The sequence below is a fragment of the Grus americana genome, chromosome 3 (genome assembly GCF_028858705.1).
Source record: "Grus americana isolate bGruAme1 chromosome 3, bGruAme1.mat, whole genome shotgun sequence".
NCBI lineage: Eukaryota > Metazoa > Chordata > Aves > Gruiformes > Gruidae > Grus > Grus americana.
In genome coordinates, this window is record NC_072854.1 from 28,106,315 (window position 1) to 28,126,381 (window position 20,067).

General features: G+C 36.2%; 1 protein-coding gene across 1 annotated transcript in view; it reads left to right on the forward strand.

Moving 5' to 3' along the window:
- Nucleotides 1-19,712, forward strand: part of PRIM2 (DNA primase subunit 2) — a 121,135-nt gene extending 101,423 nt beyond the window's left edge. Inside the window, exons 11-14 of the mRNA XM_054822955.1 lie at nt 2,226-2,352; nt 3,185-3,267; nt 15,235-15,303; nt 19,092-19,712. Of these exons, the coding sequence (XP_054678930.1) occupies nt 2,226-2,352; nt 3,185-3,267; nt 15,235-15,303; nt 19,092-19,319 (507 nt within the window). The 3' untranslated portion in view covers nt 19,320-19,712. The remainder of the gene's footprint in view (nt 1-2,225; nt 2,353-3,184; nt 3,268-15,234; nt 15,304-19,091) is intronic.
- Nucleotides 19,713-20,067: the final 355 nt, after the last annotated feature.

Below are 20,067 nucleotides of genomic sequence, written 5' to 3' on the forward strand. Positions count from 1 at the left end.
ATGGTGTCAAAGGCTTTGTTAAAGTCCACATAGACAACATCCACAGCCTTTTCTTCATCCACTGAGAGGGTCACCTTGTCAGAGAAGGAGATCAGGTTATTCAAGCAGGACCTGCCTTTCATAAATCCATAATTTAATCTAACTGCTTGTTCACATATCCTTTGTTAAGCAAATGAAATATGCTTTCATTCATCTTTTGCAAAGAAAGAGAAAAGGTTCCATAGCTTCTGGATGGAAGAATAGGTGGCCATAGGATCACAGACTCCCATCTTCAATTTAACAGGTTCACTCAGAGATTAGGAATTAAAATACACATCTTTGTCTCTGATGTTTGCTCTTTTTCAGGAGTAAATATACCATTTGCAGCTCCTGCAGGAGCAGCAGCAGGACCCAGCCAGCAGCTGCTGCTTGCCCTGCAGTGGGGAGGGGTGGTATCCCTGTTCCCTCAGCCCTTCCCAAGTACATGCACACACCTATAGCAGATCCTTATACACTTGTACTCTTCTTTCTAATGAAGAGTTGGTAAGCTCTCTGTTGCGAGCAAAAATAGTTTTCATTTACTATTCAACCAACCAGTTCTTTTATCTCTTGGGCAAAAGGGTAGACTAGATAGGAATATTCCTATGTGCTGGATCCTGCCTGTGGCTATGCTGGAAAACATGATACTATCTTGTTTCTCTCTCTTTTCTTTTTTCCCTCCTTTTTAAAAAAAAAAAAAATTAAAAAATAAAGTCACTTTGTCAAATGTACAGCAATGATTAATTAGTCAATATTTGTTTGAAGCTTTGGTTATCTTAAGCCTTATTTGGAAGGAGTGCTGAATGTTACTCTTCTTGATACATTGACTTGATTATGACCATCATCTTGATAGAGAAGTTTCTTTTTTACCCTTTGAATCAGGTTAAATTTAGGATTTTGTTCTCAAAGGTTGTGTATATTTTTATACACAAAAATATACTTATTGTTCTGTTTTATTTTAGATATATTTTAGCAGGTCAAGGTATTTCATAGGTATCTGAATAGTCTGAATTACTATTTGGATGTCCATAGGCCAAACGGGGCTACTTTTATCTGTAGAAATGAGACTATCCCTGAAGTAGTAGAGTTACCAGTTGTATGATTGAATGATTTCTCTCAGTATATTACATTGTTTTATATTAGTAAAATATTAGAGTAAAAATTATTTTAAAGTGTTTTTTGAGAAGAAAACATAAAGTCTTATGGGAGTTGTTTATATTTAATTCAGACACAACTTTACGTATGGTTAATGCTAAAATTTTGAATTGAGCAAGAGCACAGTTGTTCTTTTATGTACTGTCATAGCATTTTTGAGAAAAGAGACTGAAGATGTGGAATTCTAAATATGATGCTTCATTATTTTATTCTATTTGGGTTTTGTGGAACTAGAAGTATGGTATTTGAACAAATGTTCCTTGATGTCTTATAGCAGCTAATGCACCTTAAGGGAATCTGTATGTTAAATCACCTGATTCTACTACAGATTTTATGTTGCCTGTTGCCACATATAAAATAACATGAAGTCATGTCATTGAATGTTCTCCACAGGACTTAACTAACATGATATATTGATAGCAGTGTCCTCAACTGCCAAGATAAATGTTTGTTTACATCTATATTACTTAAGAAGATTTCATTTTATTGGAGAAGTTGGTAGTCTGTCAGTAGACAAAACAGATTTGCTAAAATCTTTCCCTTTTGTACAAGTTTACTCCAGTTTGGTATCTAATGGAAGTTGAACTTCAGTGCTGGAACAAAGTATATGTCAAGTATTATGCTTTGGGAGAACATGAATGTGAACCCGAGTAAAGAAATCTACATTTCTAGGTTTTGCTCTGATAAAGCAATCAATTTATGGACATTCATGAAAGATTTTAAATTACTATGTTTTCTCCATTTACTAACATCGTGGGGTTCAAAATTTTATCTTTAAATCATCTTATCTTTAAAGTGATTAGTGCATCAGCTGAAAAGACCTTAAATCAATGCAGTTATACACTTCTCTTGTGATGTGTTTGTAAAACATGTATATGTGCGTATCCAAGTCCATGTAATATAAAATCAAAGCTAGCAGCAAGCAACTCAATTTTTATTTTTCTCAGTTTGAACGTTTGGAAGATTTATTTTGATATCTAATATTTCTATTTGCAGAGCAGATAGAATCACTCGCACAGTATGTAAGAATTTATTATTTTGTTTCTATTTAGTTTGATAAAGGATATGCTTACAGCATTCGCCACAGCTATGGGAAAGAAGGAAAGAGGACTGATTATACCCCATACAGCTGCATGAAGATTATCATGTCCAATCCTCCAAGTCAAGGGGATTATCATGGTGAGTTCCTTTAAAAAAAGAAAAAAAAAAAGAAAAAATAAAGGAAACACTTGGGTAGAGAAGTTACTCCCTTCTGTAGTCTCTTAAATTTTGTATTTAATTTCAAAGCCACAGTGGTCTTGCACTTTTCTCTTTAGATTGCACTTGATAGCTTCTGGTTTTATGTACATTGTGTCATGCAGTGCAAGGAGATTTTAAATGTGTAGATGCTTTTGAAAGTGACCAGTTAGAGGTGTTTTGAGATATGAATTCAATCATACAAAAATTCTGAAGTTTGCTAGGGTAATTTAAAACCTCCTACCTCTCTGTGACTAAACATGGCAAACCTGCACTGGGTTCACTGTTGTTATTCCAGTACGAAGTCGTTCATTCAGTTGTGTCTCAAAACTAATTCTGGGACAAAGAAACTTCATTCTTATTTAAGGTGGTCGAGCTTTCTAAGGTATTTCTAAAGTAATATTTTACAAAGGACTATGCTTTAAAGACCAGTTGGCCCTCATTACTTGTCCTTTCCTGGTTTTTTGCACAGCTATTAAATGTACCAGCGTTATCACTGTTAATAAGGAACTAACTAAAACTCTTCCTGTCAGTGAATGAGAACTGTGGCCTGTTTATGTTGGGATATTTTATGTAACTTTTGAGCCTGTGGTGCCCTGATAACCATACAGTGGAGTAATTATTTTAAAAGAAGAAAAAAAAAAAAGCAATTGTACACATGGGCAATTAACTTTCTTATTAATAAGCTGTTAGACAATTAGGAACAGCTTAGCTGGTCTCTTGAGTGCCTTACTGTGCTAACTCCTGGGTAAACAGCCTTGTTTTTTACTGTCAGGGTGCCCATTCCGCCACAGTGATCCTGAGCTATTGAAGCAGAAGCTGCAGTCATACAAGATCCCTCCCAGTGGAATAACTCAGGTAAGGCATATTTTGTTTGATGCTTTCATTAATAAGGCACTGCTTTTCAATTTTACTTTCTATTTGTGTAGGAATGCTATATGCAGTTTATCAGTATGTATTGTGAAATATCTCATCTTATGAAAAGTTTAAACCAGAATCTTGGCTTTCTGATGTGTTGCTTATTGTCATCACCTTTTATTGCTTAATGTTATGAGTTGGTTTATTACTGTAGTGGATACAATGCAGAATTTTAGTTTACTTCGTTTTACTGCACTGTGATAAAAAAGAAAGTTTAAATGAATCTGGCAATATTTTAGAGAATTTATTTTTATTCTTGCAGTGACTTGTGGAAGACTCTACTATGTAGTCAGTAGACATAAGTAATTGTTTTCTGTAATAAACTTCTAAAAACCATACATTCTTAATCATCCGTTGTGCTAACTTCCCCTAAACAGCAAAAGGACATGAAATTCCTAGTGAGATTAAGGAGAGATTTTTAGCAGCTTTTCAAAAGGTAACATTAAATTGAAAACTTATCTTGTATAGCAAGGACAACACAGAAATTGGAACTTTTTGACGTGTATACTGAAGGACTGTGACTCCTATTGCTTGCTCTAGCAAGAGGTTAAGGCTATAAAAGGATGCCATCATCTTCATTGGAGGAAGACGTATGCATTAGAGTTAATCTGAGACAGTTCAGCAAAAAGTTGTGTATATTAACTGCCTGAAATCTGCTTTAGGTTCATAGGAGAAACCTGCTTTAAGTTGTTGTCTTTAGTTCGTGTGGAATGTTACCATTGCTTGTCAGTCATTGAGTGTTGAACTAGATAGAAAAGAATGTGAAAGTTCTACTTAAAGTAGTCTCTTTTGGAAGGAATAATTAAGATACAAATTAAAAGAAAATAGTTTTAAAGTGTATCGTTCATTCATAGTCATTCTTGAAAAATTCTTGAAATACCCATAGTTTTTCCTAGGAATGTTTTATTTCGTTTGGTTTTTGGTTTTGTTTCTTTTTTTTCTTCTTTTCTCCTGGTTCATATAAATAAGCATTTGACTGGCTTCCGTATATGACAGACACTAGAGATACTTTCCTTTGACTTTTTCTTTTTTATATGCATCAAAAATTGATGCCTTTCTGAGATTTTTATCCTGCTAATCATTGGAAAGATTGGGGAGGATTTACTGTTTTAGCTGCCTTGCGGTATGTGGGTAGGATTTAGTAGATGTTATTTCTTCAGTGAATTTGCACAGTGGGGTGGTATCTTTATATTTAACGCAGTTCCTTACTTGATGTGAATTGGGTGCTATCTTATTGTGTATGTGTGGTTTTGTGGTTTGTTTTTTTCTTTCCTTGTAAAGTAGATTGGGATTCAGGAGTCATCTTATATTTTCTTATCAAAAGTGACTAAGAAAAACTCCCCATCAGCATTTTCCCAGCCTGGAAATGAATGCTGTGCTGTCCACGAATTTTGTGGTGTCAGTTTAAGTGCAGTCAGGGTACAGGGCTCTGGAGTGGCCACTCCTAGTGCTAAAACAAAAGAAACCCAAAACAAAGCACCTCTGCCCAAAAACTAAGAAGGAAAAAAACCCCAAAAGTTGGCTGTGGCTGGGTTTTCAGAAACTGATCTTTTACATCATACAGTCTTTCAGTTATTCAGTAGGAGGAGGAGGAAGAGGATTGGTTCGCATCTGTCTCCAAGATCTCGTACAGATCCTATTGCTACCACTCCTCGTTGCTACATTTGCATGGTCCAATAACATGTGCAATGGTGGTGGTAGTTGTTGAATATCAGAAATGTTTTTCCTTTAGCTCAGTGAATGGTTATTAGGGGTGGATGGTTTGTCAGTCTTTCAAAGCCTCTCATGTAATTGCTTTTCCAGTATCTGGGCCTCAAGATTGACATTCACTCAAACTGTACCCATCAAATCTGTTAGACCACCCGTTAACTCCAGATCAATTGAGAGCTTCCTTACAACCTGGCAGATTCCTATTTTTAATGAGTGATTCAGAGCTTGACCTTTCAGTTATGTATTTTAATAAATAGTCTGCCTTTCCTGGGGCTCAGGGCCTTTTACACTTGTTCCTTGCTTTGTTCCAAAATTCTTGTGCTGTCTTCAAATGTGACTTCATTTAGTGACTTCTCTTGATCTATATGCTCTAGACAAGCAGGTTGTCACAAAGTGAAAAATTCCCTTCTATGTTGTCAAAACCAGATCAGTGTATGTACCTAAATGTTTTTTCGGTTCTCTCTGCCTGGTTTATGGTAGAGATAAATGTGCTGTTCTGGACTGAGGGGACACTCAAGTGGCCACGTGCAGAGGACAGCAAACGCAAAAGGAGCAGGCATTTTACATGAGTTTTCCAGCACTCTGAGCTGTCTGCAATGAGTGGAAGTCTCATGTCCACTTAATGAAAGACAGTGTACAAAGTAGGTGAATCATCAACAAATGCGTGCCATGGAGTCACAGGTGAGACAGCAAATGACTGTAGTGGATCTGGATATGGGTTTGAGTTTTTTGGGTTTTTTTTAAGAGTCAAGGATATTAGAACTATACCCCTGCTTGACTGTCTCACACAGTCCCTCTCTTGCTCCCCACCCTGGTGGTGTGTTTACTGAGATCTCAACTTTACTTCCCAGCAAGGGAATCACTGCTAGTCTGGGAGGATGGGACAGAAAATCATGTCAACACCTGCTTTGCAGCTGCTTGCAATTAAAGTCTCAGTGGACTGTGGACTAAGGGCAGTCCCCAGCTTTCATCTCCGTGCATCTCTGATCTCCAGGATCATCCTCAACTTCCCAGGTTCTTCACCCTCATCTTTCTGGGCTCCCAAGCCCCCATTTTTCTTCATCTAAATAGTCTTATCTGCAAAACCTGTGGTCAGGATCCTAACTGGTAGTTCTGTGTCATGTCTCTTTACTAATGGGAAGATCAGAACATGTCACTTCTGTTTAGTCCAAATGTTATCAAAATTCACAACCAGACCATACCACTTGCAGCTAGCTAGCAGGTTCATGCTTGACAGTTTGAAAATTCAGTTTTGGATGTTTTGCAAGCCTCTATATGAAATCTGTGCAAAAGTAACTTGAACCAACCGTTACTTGCTCAACTGCTTCCCAGCTTACTTCCTGATGGGTGATTCTGAGGGAGTTATGAGACTCCCTGCAGTGGTAACAGGTGTCAGATCATGTGAATGGTAGACTTCTGCTTCCCAGGTTATTAGTGGCGATGCATGCTTCTCTCTGCAGCTAAGGACTTGTTTTAAGGAATTCAAATGAAAGCTCAAGACTTGCAGTCCCTGTTGAGTGTAAATTACAGCATTCTGGAAATCACATTGAAAGGTAACACACTGGACCTTCCGTTCTTGAATCAATTCATGCTTTCGGCCCTCCCTGCTTACAGCAGATATTATATCACTACCAAGTTCTGCATAGGCAAAGTAAAATACTACAAGATCTGTGCAAGTAATGCACTGAGCAGTGAAACCAAAAGTATATATGACTACATAGACTTAAATATTTACTGGATTGCAAGCAGTGTGGAATGGTATCTTAGAAATCACTTTTTATGAATGGGGCACTCAAAAATTGAACTGTCAATCTTGGAATCTAACAAGAAGTTCTAGTATTTCTGTTTCTGGGATGGACAGGTTGTGGAACTGCTGTCAGCTTCCCTAATTGGGAAAGCTGTTCTGTGCTTTTCCTCTGATACTTCTCTTCAGCAAGAATGCTCCTACTGCACACAAAAAATCCAAGACAGTTTGGTATCAGGCTACTTCATTCTGGAATCCCAGGATTCAGTCAGGATGCAGAGATCTTCTAGTTCTAGAATCTGGTCAAGTTTACTGTCCAAATCACAAAAAGTTTGACAGAGACTTAGCAGGTGTCTTTATCAGCAGTGCCTGTAGGCTTGCGTTCATAGCTGTCTGTTGAACGCTTACTATCTCCAGTTCATATGCAGTGATCTGGATCAGAACTGTTACTTTTTTGAAGGGGTTTCCTTTCCATTTGTTCACAATATTTTTAAATACTCATCAAGGTCCTGCTCTAATCTTGAAGACTTTTTTTTTCTTTTTTTGCTGATGAGAGTCCTCGGGCTTGTCATAGGAGAATGCTCTTTTAATGTTTTATGTGTTTCTCTTCAATGATCTTTGTGCTGTCTGTCACACAAAAACCATGGCTTATTCCTGAATATATTGTATTCATTAGGGGGGTACAGACTCCTGAGTGTTGGTGGTTTATCTTCCATGAAGTGAATTCACAGTGCTTTAGACCATCAGAAGATTTGGATTTGTAGTACATCAGCAACCACATAAGTGATTTTTTTTCCTAGTTCTCCCATGACTTTCACAGGTTATCTCAGGAGGTCCTTGAATCATGAAATGCAGGCCACTGTCTTAGTTGATCTCAAGTTGATTGGCAGCTGCTTCAGGTGTGTTTGGTTGTTTCAGGAAAAAATTGCAAGCACCAACCCATTGGTGTGTTTCCCTTGCTGTGTTTAGTGTTTATGCCATCTTCTTACCAAATCACCTGTGCTCCACCTTGACTTCAGTTCTGGTTCCAGGTCTTTCCCTGTCTGTCCATTCACAACCCGAGGCCTTTGCCTGTTCCTGCAATTCATTGTTAGGACTATCATCAAGTGCTTCAGTTGTCCTTGAGACACTCTGTTTTCCAGTGTAGATGGTAGTTGGTTCTCTGAGGTAAATTACATTCTTCTCTGGTCAAGTGTTTGGGGGTTTTTTCAACAGCAAGAGTGTATACTTCAATCTGACATGGTCAGAATACATCTACTAATATTCTTTTCAATCTTTTCCAGTGTTTTTATATTGCTTATTTTGGGATATTTCTTGGATTTGAAGAATGTGGAGCTTTTCTTTACTTTCTGAAGAACTTGCCTTCTCTGCTCAAAATTTTTCATTTATCAGACCTGTCCATTTTTATGTGAATGATGCAGTTTTCCAAACGCTTGTTTTGGATTTAGCTACATAGACATGAATTGGTCCCCCACTGGGATTTTAATCTGTTGTTTGAGAGTACTCACACGTCTTCCCTTCAAGCCGTGAACAAGTCCCTTTCTTGTTCATGAAGCTTGTTTCTCATAGCTATTACCTGAACCAGAATGTGGGCTAGTGTCCAGCCCATGTGATTGTGGTTTTACCAAAGATGGTTAGTTTTCCAGTGCTATTCTCAGTCTTCTGTTTCTAGGGCTGTCCTTCATACTCTTGATAAGGAGTACACCTTTTCCTTTCAGGTTCACAAGACCAGGAAGTTTCTGAGGTTTTTTTCATAAAGTATTTGGCAGGTCTGTGGTGGAAACAAACCTCATCCTCACAGTGCTTTTCCAAAGGGCACTCTGTGCATGGGCTAAGTGTGCAACAGAAAGCTGGACCTTGGGATCATGGTGCAGAGCAAATGCTCCCAGACCTCACGTGACTTCAGTACTCAGTCTGAGCGTTGGACTGCTTTCATTGCAGTCATTTTGTAGTACAGTCAGTAGTGAAAAAAGTGATCAAAACATTTGAATATGTGAATCTGCTTTTTGTGAAGTAACTAGATCCAGCCTGCTGTCCCAGTTCAGATTTTCTGAGGTCGTATTCTGTCTGGGATTGTATCTGCTGAAGTCACCTTCTTGAGGTAATATAGCAGATCATTTCCAGGTCTTGCCTAGTTATTATATAGCCTAAAGCAGAAAGAATTAATCCTGATGTTTAATCCAAGAACTGAATTATTTAACTTGTATTACTTCACACTTTCCTTAGGTTAGGCTATTTCTTTATTTGTGATCATAGCTGGTTTTGTTTGTTTTAAAAATACTTCTTGGAGAAGTAATATGGTTAGCTGAGCATCTAATGTGTCAATGTGTGATCGTAGAGCGTTTGAATTTATAGTATATTTCAGATCACATTTCATTTCTGTCTTTGATATACTGCTAATCAGGTAAAATCTTTATGAAACCAGGTTTGACAATGGCTAATCAATTTGAAGAATATGAATATTAAAGCATATGTTAAGATAAATACATCCATTGTGGTGTTGTGCAAAGTGCACTGTAATGTGTTGCTTACATGTCACAAATAGAAAAAATTATATGATAGGCTTTGAATTCAAGTTATTTCAAAATATCTGTTATTTCTTTCTGAAAGCTTTCTTGGAGAAATGGCCTTATTCCCAATTCACTGCTATCACAATAGTCAAAGCAAAAGGTAGTAAAAATTCCTGGTTCTACAGTCAGGAGGAACAGAAGGTCTAGACTAATTCTTTTTGCTTTTGCTCCAATTACTGGTTTCTCTTTAGGGAAAAATGCTTATGTAAATGAGCAGTAGATAACTTGAGAAGAAAGAATGTTCTTTCTAGTAGAATTGTTCTCTTAATTTCAAAAGCTGCTTTTTCCCATAATTGGATTAAATTAAAGATTTTGATTGAGTCATTGAACTTTGGCCAGTGTTCTCTGACAAACGTAGTGTTTTGGGGGATTGGAGAGTCTTCACAGAAATTGAAATAAATATGCCAGTCTGTGCCTAGGCCTCTGATATGGTTATATGTTTTAATGAATAAAAAAACCCCAACCCACCACAGCAGACAAAAAACACCCCACTCTCCCTTCTGATGATCTAATATTAGACATTTTAGACATTTTAGATCATTGCCAAATTGTGGTCATTTTAGATCATTGCAGCTGAAGAACTACTTAAACTCAGATCTTAAGGTACCCTGACACATTTGCTACCAAGAAATTCTAAAAAAGCATTACACCTTTGATCTAGAAATTGTACATTCTTCAGGTTTCTCAAGTGGTGGGTTAAGACTCCTTATTCACTATCCAAAATCTCTCAGGTAGTTACTATCTTTACTACATCAAAACCTCTTAATGCTTTAAAATGATTAAATCTTTCAAAGTGGACAGTGTAAAAGTCTTGAAAGTAAGATTATTCAAGGAAACTTCATAGTGAAAATAAATCTTTGTGGTACTCTGGTGTAGATTTCTGTAAAAGTGAATGCTGAAAGTTTCCATGTATTTTTCTATAGATGGAGAACATTTATCGATAGGTGACAGTGTTCAGCCTTTCCATTATTTAGAGAGTAACAGTTGTGAGTTAGGAGTATGTCTTCCTCATTTTATCTGAGATTATACTTTCTTTGACTGACTCTCTAGACCCTGTATTTTGATGCTACACTTTTATAGTTTCTCTGCTAAAATGTGTGCCTTGTTTAATTGTCTTGTATTTGGGTTATTTTTCAAGTATGAGCATGCTTACTGATTTCAGTAGGACTACTTTTGCACATAAGCTGAACAGATACAAATACAAATGTAATCAGCCAATACTGAGCCTTCTTTTCTGATATTAAAGCTCCCACCTCTTCTGATCACTCTGATATTATGTCTCTTGATCAACTCCAGTGACTCTTTTAGTGTGTGTTTATTGGTGCTGCAGTGTTAATATTACTGACACCATCAGTGAGTAGAATACTGTGGAGTATTAGCATGACGTGGCTTCATATCGTAAGAAAACTTACAACATCTTAACCTGCCATTACTTAAAACTAATTCTTTTAAAAATTTGAGTTACAGTATTTCAGACTACTGAATTTTCCTAATCTTCAGTTTATTGCTGAAAAGTTGAAACAAATGTTAAAAATAAGAAGGTATATCTGGCTATTGTCAGGTGAGATGCTGTATGTGATTAAATAAGCGTGGACTGTTAAAAAAATCTGATATAAGTACTAGTAAAAAAAAGTGTAAATGTTGAACTACTGTACTGATGGGTAGGTGTGTGACAGTAAAACAAAAAAACAGCACAGGAAAAGAAAACTTGAGAGAATGCTGAAAGATGCAGAAACTCGGTGAGAAGCACAGCTAACCTGTTTGATAATAACAGGCTGTAAGAATACAGAAGACTTTTAGAGTATGTGGATGGATTTTATTATACATAGAACACATAAGGTAGATGTTATATTAAATTGGAAGCGATTAAAAGGTGAACTAGAAAATGTATCTCAAAGTTTGGATTTGATATTCTAACCACCAAAAGGACATAATAAAAAGGTATGGTCAGATGCTATTGAGACTGTTCATTATTGAATCACAGAATAGCTGCATTTTGAAGATGCCTCTGGAACTCATCTTGTCCAACCCCTGCTCAAGCAGGGTCATCTAGAGCTGATTGCCCAGGACCGTGTCCATATGGGTTTTGAGTATCTCCAAGGACAGAGACTCCACAGCCTCTCTGGGCATTCCATGCCAGAGTTCGGTCAAATGTGGCTTTTAGAAGAAATAATATGAAAAGTAGAGTTAAAATGCATATTTTCTTCCTGTTGTTAAAGAGATGAATGGCATTAATTCAGTGTATTCAATTAGAAGTATTTAAATTCATTTGTCAAATCTTAGACTTTAGTTCCAGGAGCAGTTAATTAGCCTAAATGGGCCCTGCTGGTGTGGAAGGCACTTCTCTCTGTCCCTGCCTGTTGAGTTTCCATTCCTTTCCTTACTCTGGCCTTATGACTACCTGGTAAAATAGACTAAAAAAAAATTATCCAATGATAGGTTTACCTGGGGAAGGTGAGGAGGAATGAGGTTTGTTTTCAGATGGCGGGAATGGGTGGACAGAATCAGGGGCTGTGTCTTCACACTTCAGCAGCTTCAACTTATGGTGTATTAAACTACTCATGAAATTTTTATTTAGAAGAGAAAGAAGGAAAAAAGAAGCACACAAAAAAGTCAAAGAGATTAAATGCGCAGTTCAGGATGAGAAGACAGGAAAACAACCAAGATGTGAAATAAAAATGTTTCAACTCATAGTTCTTGAAACTGTTATGTTGCAAACTTAGAATGTACATAAAGCAAATATTTCAATTTTATTTATTTTGTAACTTTTAAAATATATTTTGAAGTGTTTCAGATGCTTGCTTTCATACTTCGTAACAGTCCAGGTTTTGACTCAGCATTTCCTTGCAACAGAGGAATGTCGCTTATCTATCATATCTAAAAGCAGACATGACTGTCTTTTAAAATAGATGGCTGTAAACTCACGCAGGATTTGTGAGTTAACTGAAAACGTGTCACTGAAAGATAGCCAAAAGATTTTGTAATCATAAAATGTACATTTTTATAGCGCTATTTTAAAACTATGTGAAATCAGAGAAGTGGAATACTCAGGTGCATTAACCCTTCTTGCCTTTGATGTTCACACCAATGACTGTATAAACCTTTGAAAAGTAGCCCACAACCAAGCAAATAAAGCCAACTAGCATTAGAGCCGTTTCCTTTAAAATGATTAACTCAGTTTAAATTAATGTCTGTCTTCATTTAATAAGCTGCCCAGGAGGTGCTGCAGCAAATATAGGCACATATTGACATATTCTTTTCATTCAGACATTCGCTTACTCTTTTGCTAAGTATTTAATGATTTCCTTACTGACATACATTAAATAAGAACTTCAGGCTAGAAAACCTCTACATTAAAAATGGAGGAAAAAATATAGGTATTTTTAAGAGACATTAATAAAATACCTTCTGGATCATGACTGTTTCTTTCTTTTATACCTTTATAAAGCGTGCTAGAATACAATTAGGTTTTGTTGTTTGACAATTGTGAGGCAAATTGCAGGGGAGGAATTGATCTGTTCTGGTGCCCTAAATATTGCCATGTGCAGTGCTGAGCACTGTGCGATCAAGTACTCTTCGCTGCAAAAAAGACAAAGAATATAAAAGGAACAGGAGCTCTGGCAAAGCTGTAACAATGATTTTCTAGCCTGTGAGTGAGTCCCTGAGGGAAAACAGAGCTTAAATATCAGAAAATTGTCCTATACGTGTATAAATTATAAACATGAAACCTTCAAAATCAGTTTAAAATACAAAGGAAATATCTGAAAGCAGGAAAAAGGAGAGATGCCTGTACTGACCAGGAAGCGAAGGGCACTGGGGATTCTTGGGGCAGGACTTAGTGCTGAGATGGTCACAAACTGACCTGAAATGGATGAAAACTGGGATGTGTTCGGATATGTTCCAGCAGTTGCAACCAGTTGTATCTTCAGTCACCTTTGAAATAAAAAGAAAGTTAGAAACAAGTCATACTTAACTGAATCTATAGTAGAAAGATTTTAATTTTGAAAAGATAATTCTGCAATTTTCTAATAAAACAAACTAACTTTGAATAAGTGAAAATAACAATGGATAATTACAGAGCCCAAACTATCCTGCTATGCAACATCTTAGCTTTGAGTGCCAAGGATCTATAAAGCAGGTGGCTGCATACAACTGCCAAATACCATCTTAACCTCATTAGCAGTCAGTAAAGCAACATCAGAAAAGCAAGTTGCAGATGGCAGCCAAAGAAAAGGCACATAACTAACAAAGAATCCTTAAGTATGTACCTTTACTTGCAAAATAAAGCAATTTAGTATAAATGTCTTAATATCTGTAGAGGCAAAATATTCCTGCTGTGAATGAAGGGAGCTTTGAGTGGAGGTCTGTTTCAGGATAACACTAGTGAAAAACAGCTGCAAGCTTGCTTTCATTATGCGCACAAATGTAGTAGGAAAGATAATATTTATTTTGAATTATAATTCTGTTTTATTTAAATAGAGAATTGTTATTTTCTCTCACACAGAGAACTCCTTTCTAGCTGGACTCCATTCTATTGCAATTTTTAACTTGTTTGTTTGTTTCTTCTCTTAGCAACTTGTTCCCTATTAAAGTCAGTTAATGCACTAAACCTGCTCTTGTTTGGATACGTTTAGTGTACTCCTTTTTTCTCAACTCCATCTTATATGCAGGAAGGAGAAGATAAAAAAAAAAAAAATATGTACACAGTGCCAGATTTCAGACTTCATTGCCTAGTTGGCCTTAGCCTTGATCTTTTACAGAAGTTTTAACAGGAGGTGGCAAGAGGGATATAAATGTAATCAGTTGGGCTATTACAGAGAAACAATGCAGCTAAGTACTTTCTTGGCAGTGTGTTGCTGTTTTTATCCATTCAGCAAATGTAATTTATTTATACATCTGTCAATAAATACAAGGTGGCATCCAATAATGAGTACAGCAAGGACTTAAGCTGGAGTGTATTGCTGTGTTTGACACAAAGGTCAAACTTGGGAAAGGGGCTTGAAATTAACATTTCTTGAAAACTATTTTTCCTTCCACTGAGGCTATCTCTTAATTCCAGCAATTTTCTCTGTTTGATAAGGAGGGAGCATACATTTTGATTATATGAAGGAGGGAGGTAGTGATGAAACTTTAAAAAATTTCAACCGGCATTGCATTCTGGTGATAAGAATGGGACTTTATGCAGCACAGAAGAGATTACCTGAAGTAGAATTGGGAAGCAAATTGTATTTACAAAAGGTGGCGTGATTTTCCTAATAGGTGTTCAAAACAGGCTGTTCACTCACATATTCTGCTGAGCTTGACTAGAAATAACTTCATTTCAAAAAGGACAAATCTGATTGAAGGTAAAAGCATTCCCTTCTCACAGATACTTGTCTAAAGGATTTGCATTAAATTTTCTTGATGGGAGCACAGTAGTATTTTATTCTGCATCTGCATGAACTGGTAATGTGGAAAATAAAAATACAAATCGTGTCCTTGATTGCTTCATGCTTCAGCCACTTGAATTACTAGATTGATGTCTGCAATTATGGAAGAGATGTTGCAATATGATAGTTTGACAATAACTGTCACAATTATATTACCAAAATAGAGCTTCAACTTATTCTTGAAGTTAGGAGTATTGAAATTACATTTTAAGGATCAGGCAGATCTTCCTGTGGTTTTATCTTGGGTTTAATGTAGCCAGGGTATTTTTAAAGAACTACATTATGTCTAAATGTTGTCAGTTATTAGTAGGATACACAGATGTGAAAGATGTCTTGTGCTGCAAAGTTCCATGAGGTATTACACAAGACTTGTGAAATACCTTGTCGTGGTAAGTATAAACAAGATGTACTTGTGCTACTTCTGAAACCTTTACGTTTTTCTCCCTATGTATAGATCCTGGAGTTGGTGAAGGGCATGCATTACCAGCTGGCCTGTCAGAAGTACTTCGAGCTGACGCATGATGTAAGTAGCTGCTAATTTTTGTTGTACTATAATCACTGTCTTTATCTTGAGGAAGCCTTGGAAATCATGCATGAAGTCCAGAGACTATTTGCAGTTTTCACATCCATCATTAGCTGTATTGCCTTGTTAGTTTTAATTTCAATAATTTCAAATACTCTTTTGTAATTTTCTGCATTTGTCTATTGATGTTATTAATACCCTGGACATTACAAGATATAGTAAAAGGTTATGCTTTCTTCCTGAAAACATCAATATTGTTGAATTTTATCTATTTCAAACCGTTTAACTTTTTCAGTATCCTGGTTTTAAACAAGTTTGTGTTTTTTAATCTGTTAAGCAGGTTTGATATTTTGAGATATACCTCAAAAAAATAAACAAAAAGGATCTAAAAAGTGTCATTAAAACTCTAATCTCCCAGCACCTACATAGTTAATATTGTTAATTTTCACTTTTTTTTCCACTTCTTTAGTCAGGTGTTATTAGTTTTTAAATAAAGATGAACATTCTCAGAGCTTTCCCATTTGTGTAGTCATAGGTAAAGAAAAATATTAAATTAAATTCTTCACAAAATTGTTATTAGTGAATGGCCACAGTCCATCTCTGTGTAATTTCTTGATTCAAAGAATCCCCTTTCGCATTGGTTCAAGATTCCTTCTCATCAAGAAAAAACAATGGAGCGCAGCCCTTCTTATATCTTTGTTCTCTCCACAACTCAAAAAATGGAAACATCCGTTTCAAACAGACTATGGAACAACCTTGCTAAAGATATGGATGAGGATGAGAAGACCCACCCAGAGATATCTACCATTGACTTTTTTGTTCTTGCTGGTTTTCACATTTGATTGAAATTGAACTGTTTGTCTCCCCCATATTCCAGCAATCATACGTGTGAATGTATAGCAAAGCTATACTCTGAACCCATATCTAGTGTTGTTTTGGCAGCTGTAATTTGAGAGGTACACTTTGTCTTGCAGTCTTAGAAAATGATAAAATATGTCTAATATTCTGGAAGGAAATTCAAAATTATGTATAATTTGAAAATTAGATACTACTTGCCATGTGTAAGGCTAAGTCAGTAGAAATAATATTTTTCCAAGATGACTATAGACTCCAAGGTCAACGTTCACCAAAGGATAAATCAACACAGTGCTGAAGTTCTGTTGCATTTTAGGAAAGCTCTCTCTCCATTCTTCTATGGCAAATTCCAGAAAAGCATTCTTTTTTTCAATCTTGTGGTAATATAAGTATCTGTCTTTGCTGCTTGCAGTACGAGTCATCTTTCTGCTTTGCTGTTGATAAGTCTCTTAACTTCAGTGAGAGAAAGCAGAAGGCTAGTATGTGCAAAATGTGTCGAATCCAAAAAAAGTCTTGTGTTAGTATCGCCTACTAGATGGAATAAACAGTTCTGTCCAAAGTGACAGGCCTTTTCACTTGGATCAATACATGTTATAACCTTAAATTTTTGACTGCACAGAAAATACATTTTTCTTTGGGCATAGTGAATTCCAGATGGATTTACAGGTGTAAATGGATAAAGCTGTTAGAGAAATCTAGTGTCTCTATTTCTGGTAGTAAATTTCAGGTAACTTACAGCTAAGTTAATGATGCAGCTTTTAAAATTGATGTGTTTTGATCTGTATTGCCTAAAAGCATTGTAAAACTTAGAAAAATTAACATGAGCAGTCTCATATAAAAGAAGCCAGGAAATCTGTGTTTGTTTCACCTCCATTTTTGTGGTCAAATTTCTTGTGTATTTCCAGCCAGAACAGAATATTTTTATTCAGATAACCTTGTTGAAAATTACGCAGAACAGAATTGTTTATGTATCACTAGATCATAAATGAAGGTGATGATGATGAACAAAACTTCCCCTTTCTCTCTTCAGGCTTTCAAAAACAGGTGATAAAATGAACAGGCAGATTTTTTTTTAATTAAAATAGGGTACATTGGGTCATACTACAGTTTTAACTAACAACCTGTAAAGAGCTTTTAGCCAGATACTGTCAATCACCTCTGAAAACATGGTTGTAGGTTCCATTCACTCAATGAGCTGCTTCTATAGCTTATTCCAATTTGTTGGCGAAAGAAGAGTTTAGAACAAAATTAAGAGTTAAAAAGTCTTAAAAAGTTAAAGTGGTCTGAAGAAAACTGAGATTTTAAGGTTAAAAAAATAGAACTAATTAAAAGCTGCTTCTGGGAAAGCCAGCTTTTCACTGTATCACTTCTTTTTAAGCCTTTTTGGTGCAAAGAAGTAGTTTAGTTCCCACATAACGGAGATTGGAGCATGGATGAAAGCTGGCTGGATGAAACTCATGCAGTTAAGACTGAAATGAAATTTAGTGGTGGCTTCAGGTTTCTTTTCTTTTGAGTGCCAAATTAGTGTGCTAGGCCTGTCAGTTATTTTTAAGATTTTTCAAGCAAGGTCACTTACTAGAGTTGATATTGTCTTTTTCATGTCTGAATTAGATTTTGTTATACATGTTGCCGTTTTCTGATGGGGCTAAGCCAGGTGGTGGGAATGCGTTGAATCAGGGAGCCATTTAAAATGCACATTGAATATTTGCTTTATGATTTTTCACAAGTGGCCGAAACTTAAACTGATGGGTTTTGGCAGATTAAATCAGCTACAGTATATGTCCTCATAAGACGCTATGTGTGTGCAAAGTTGCTTGGAATGCTTGAATTGCCCCCACTCTTCTGGGAAAAAAGGGAAGATAGTGGGAGCAGAAAATTACTAGTATATGGCTCTTAGTCTTCCTTGGTTTCTGGTATCCCAGGTTTGGGAAGTTTTCCAATGTTTTTAAGAGCAGTATTTTTCTTAAAACGTTCTTAGTATTCACATGAACTGGCAGGCAGATAAAGGTGCAGATTGCCTGAGCAGGAGGTAGAAGCACCTTTTAAAGTAAGCATTTCCAACTTCTGAGCCCCTGAAAAAAGATACAAAGGTTATAACTGAGATTTAAGGGTATGTCAGAATAGCTTACTTCTAAAACTGAAAGTTTGTTGATTTGAAATATTTGATGAGCATTAATTAAATGTTATTTATCAAATAATTACGGAGCTGGAGGAATGCATCTGCTAAGTAGAAAGGAGCAATAAAAATATGCTGCACCTTATGCTAGTTTTCTGTATTCTTTTACACTGAAGACTAAATGTTCTTTGGTATTGGTTGTGCATCTAGTTTCAGATGCTAATGTTGGTACTGGTGGAGCAGAGATAAGCTGGATCTGTTGGGCTTCTGTCTTAGCCTGCTGCCTTGTAAATATTGCATTTGTGGCTACTGGAGAAAAGAGAGAAAGAAGTGAATCTACCCGTTTCCATTCACAGTTTCACACTGGTACTTATGATCTAGATTTATATTGTGCAGTTGTTACAACTTTTAGTAGTATTCTCTACTGCCATTTGAACTCTAGAGTTGTGTCAGTCCCTCTTTTGGGTAGGAAAATGCTGTTTTAAGGTGTAGGTTCAATTGTACTACATCTGTAAAGGTATGCCATTTTATATGTTTTGAGGTGTTATTTTTCTTTACTACAGCAAAGACAGTGTGAAATACTGTTTGAATATGCCAAAGCAGTTGTTTTATTTCCAACACGAAGGAAGAAATTTTGTGATGAAAGTAAATCTGTGTCATGCTAATATTTACCGGGATAGTATTTACAAACAGATGCCTTTTTCTTCAACAAAATTGGAACTTATTAAATTGCTAATTAATTTGTTCTTGAATGTGAAAAAATAATACTTTTTGAAATAAATATAATAACTCAGTGTTCCTTTCCTTTTATGTGCAGGTTGATGACATTGGGTTTTCTCTGAATCATCCTAATCAGTATTTTACAGAGAGTCAAAGGCTCTTAAGTGGTGGTAGAGAACTGAAGAAGGAACTAAATAATTCGGGAAACTCTCAACAAAAAAGTAATAGTCAGGAAAGCATGAATTCAAATTCAGCTCCCACCTCTTCAAGTACAACAGCTGATGCAGAACTGGAGGGACTGGAGGCATACTTCACTGAAGACTAAGCAGTGTGTTATTTGGTTTTTTGTTTTGTTTGTTTGGGGTTTTTTTCTTTCTTTCTTTCATTCTTTCCCTTCTCTAGCTGGATTTGTCCTTATGCTAAGGAATATACCTCTCGCTACCTGGAAGACACAGACATCTAGTGCTTTGAATAGCCTGAAGAAAAGAAAGATAGGTACTGAAGCTGTAATTACATCCAGTACTTATTTTTGCTGCTTTAGGATACTGTTTCATATGGCATGTTGAAGGACGGGAAATGAAAAGTTCCTTCCCAATTATTAGGTAATTTTTGCCTGACTTGCCTCTTTTGTTTTTCTTCAGATTGTTTAAATATTTTTATCCCATTTTGTGGTCACTTTTATATGTTTCTTCTTAATAAATAAATTGCAGAGCAAAAATTTGTGGTGTTTTCTTTTTAGCCGTATTTGGATGGTAATTAAGTAGGAGTTCTTACTCTCAAAATTACCCTCTGGAGGAGTCTGTCTGTCTCTTTTCTCTATGAGGAGCTGAGGGAAATCAGTTTCCTAAATTGTGTGCCTTGAACTAAATTTAGAGAGCTGGTTTTGGTGCTTGAATTAGAACATTATCAGAGTTTAGACACCAGTATATAAGAAGGTAATCCAAATAGCTGATGCTCTACCAACTGACTCATCTTGAAGAAGCTAAAAACTTATTAGCGTATATTCCTTTAAAAGTTTCCTCAATGTCTGAGCATGGCTGGAGCCTCCTGTGTCCTGCTAAGCTAAACAGCTG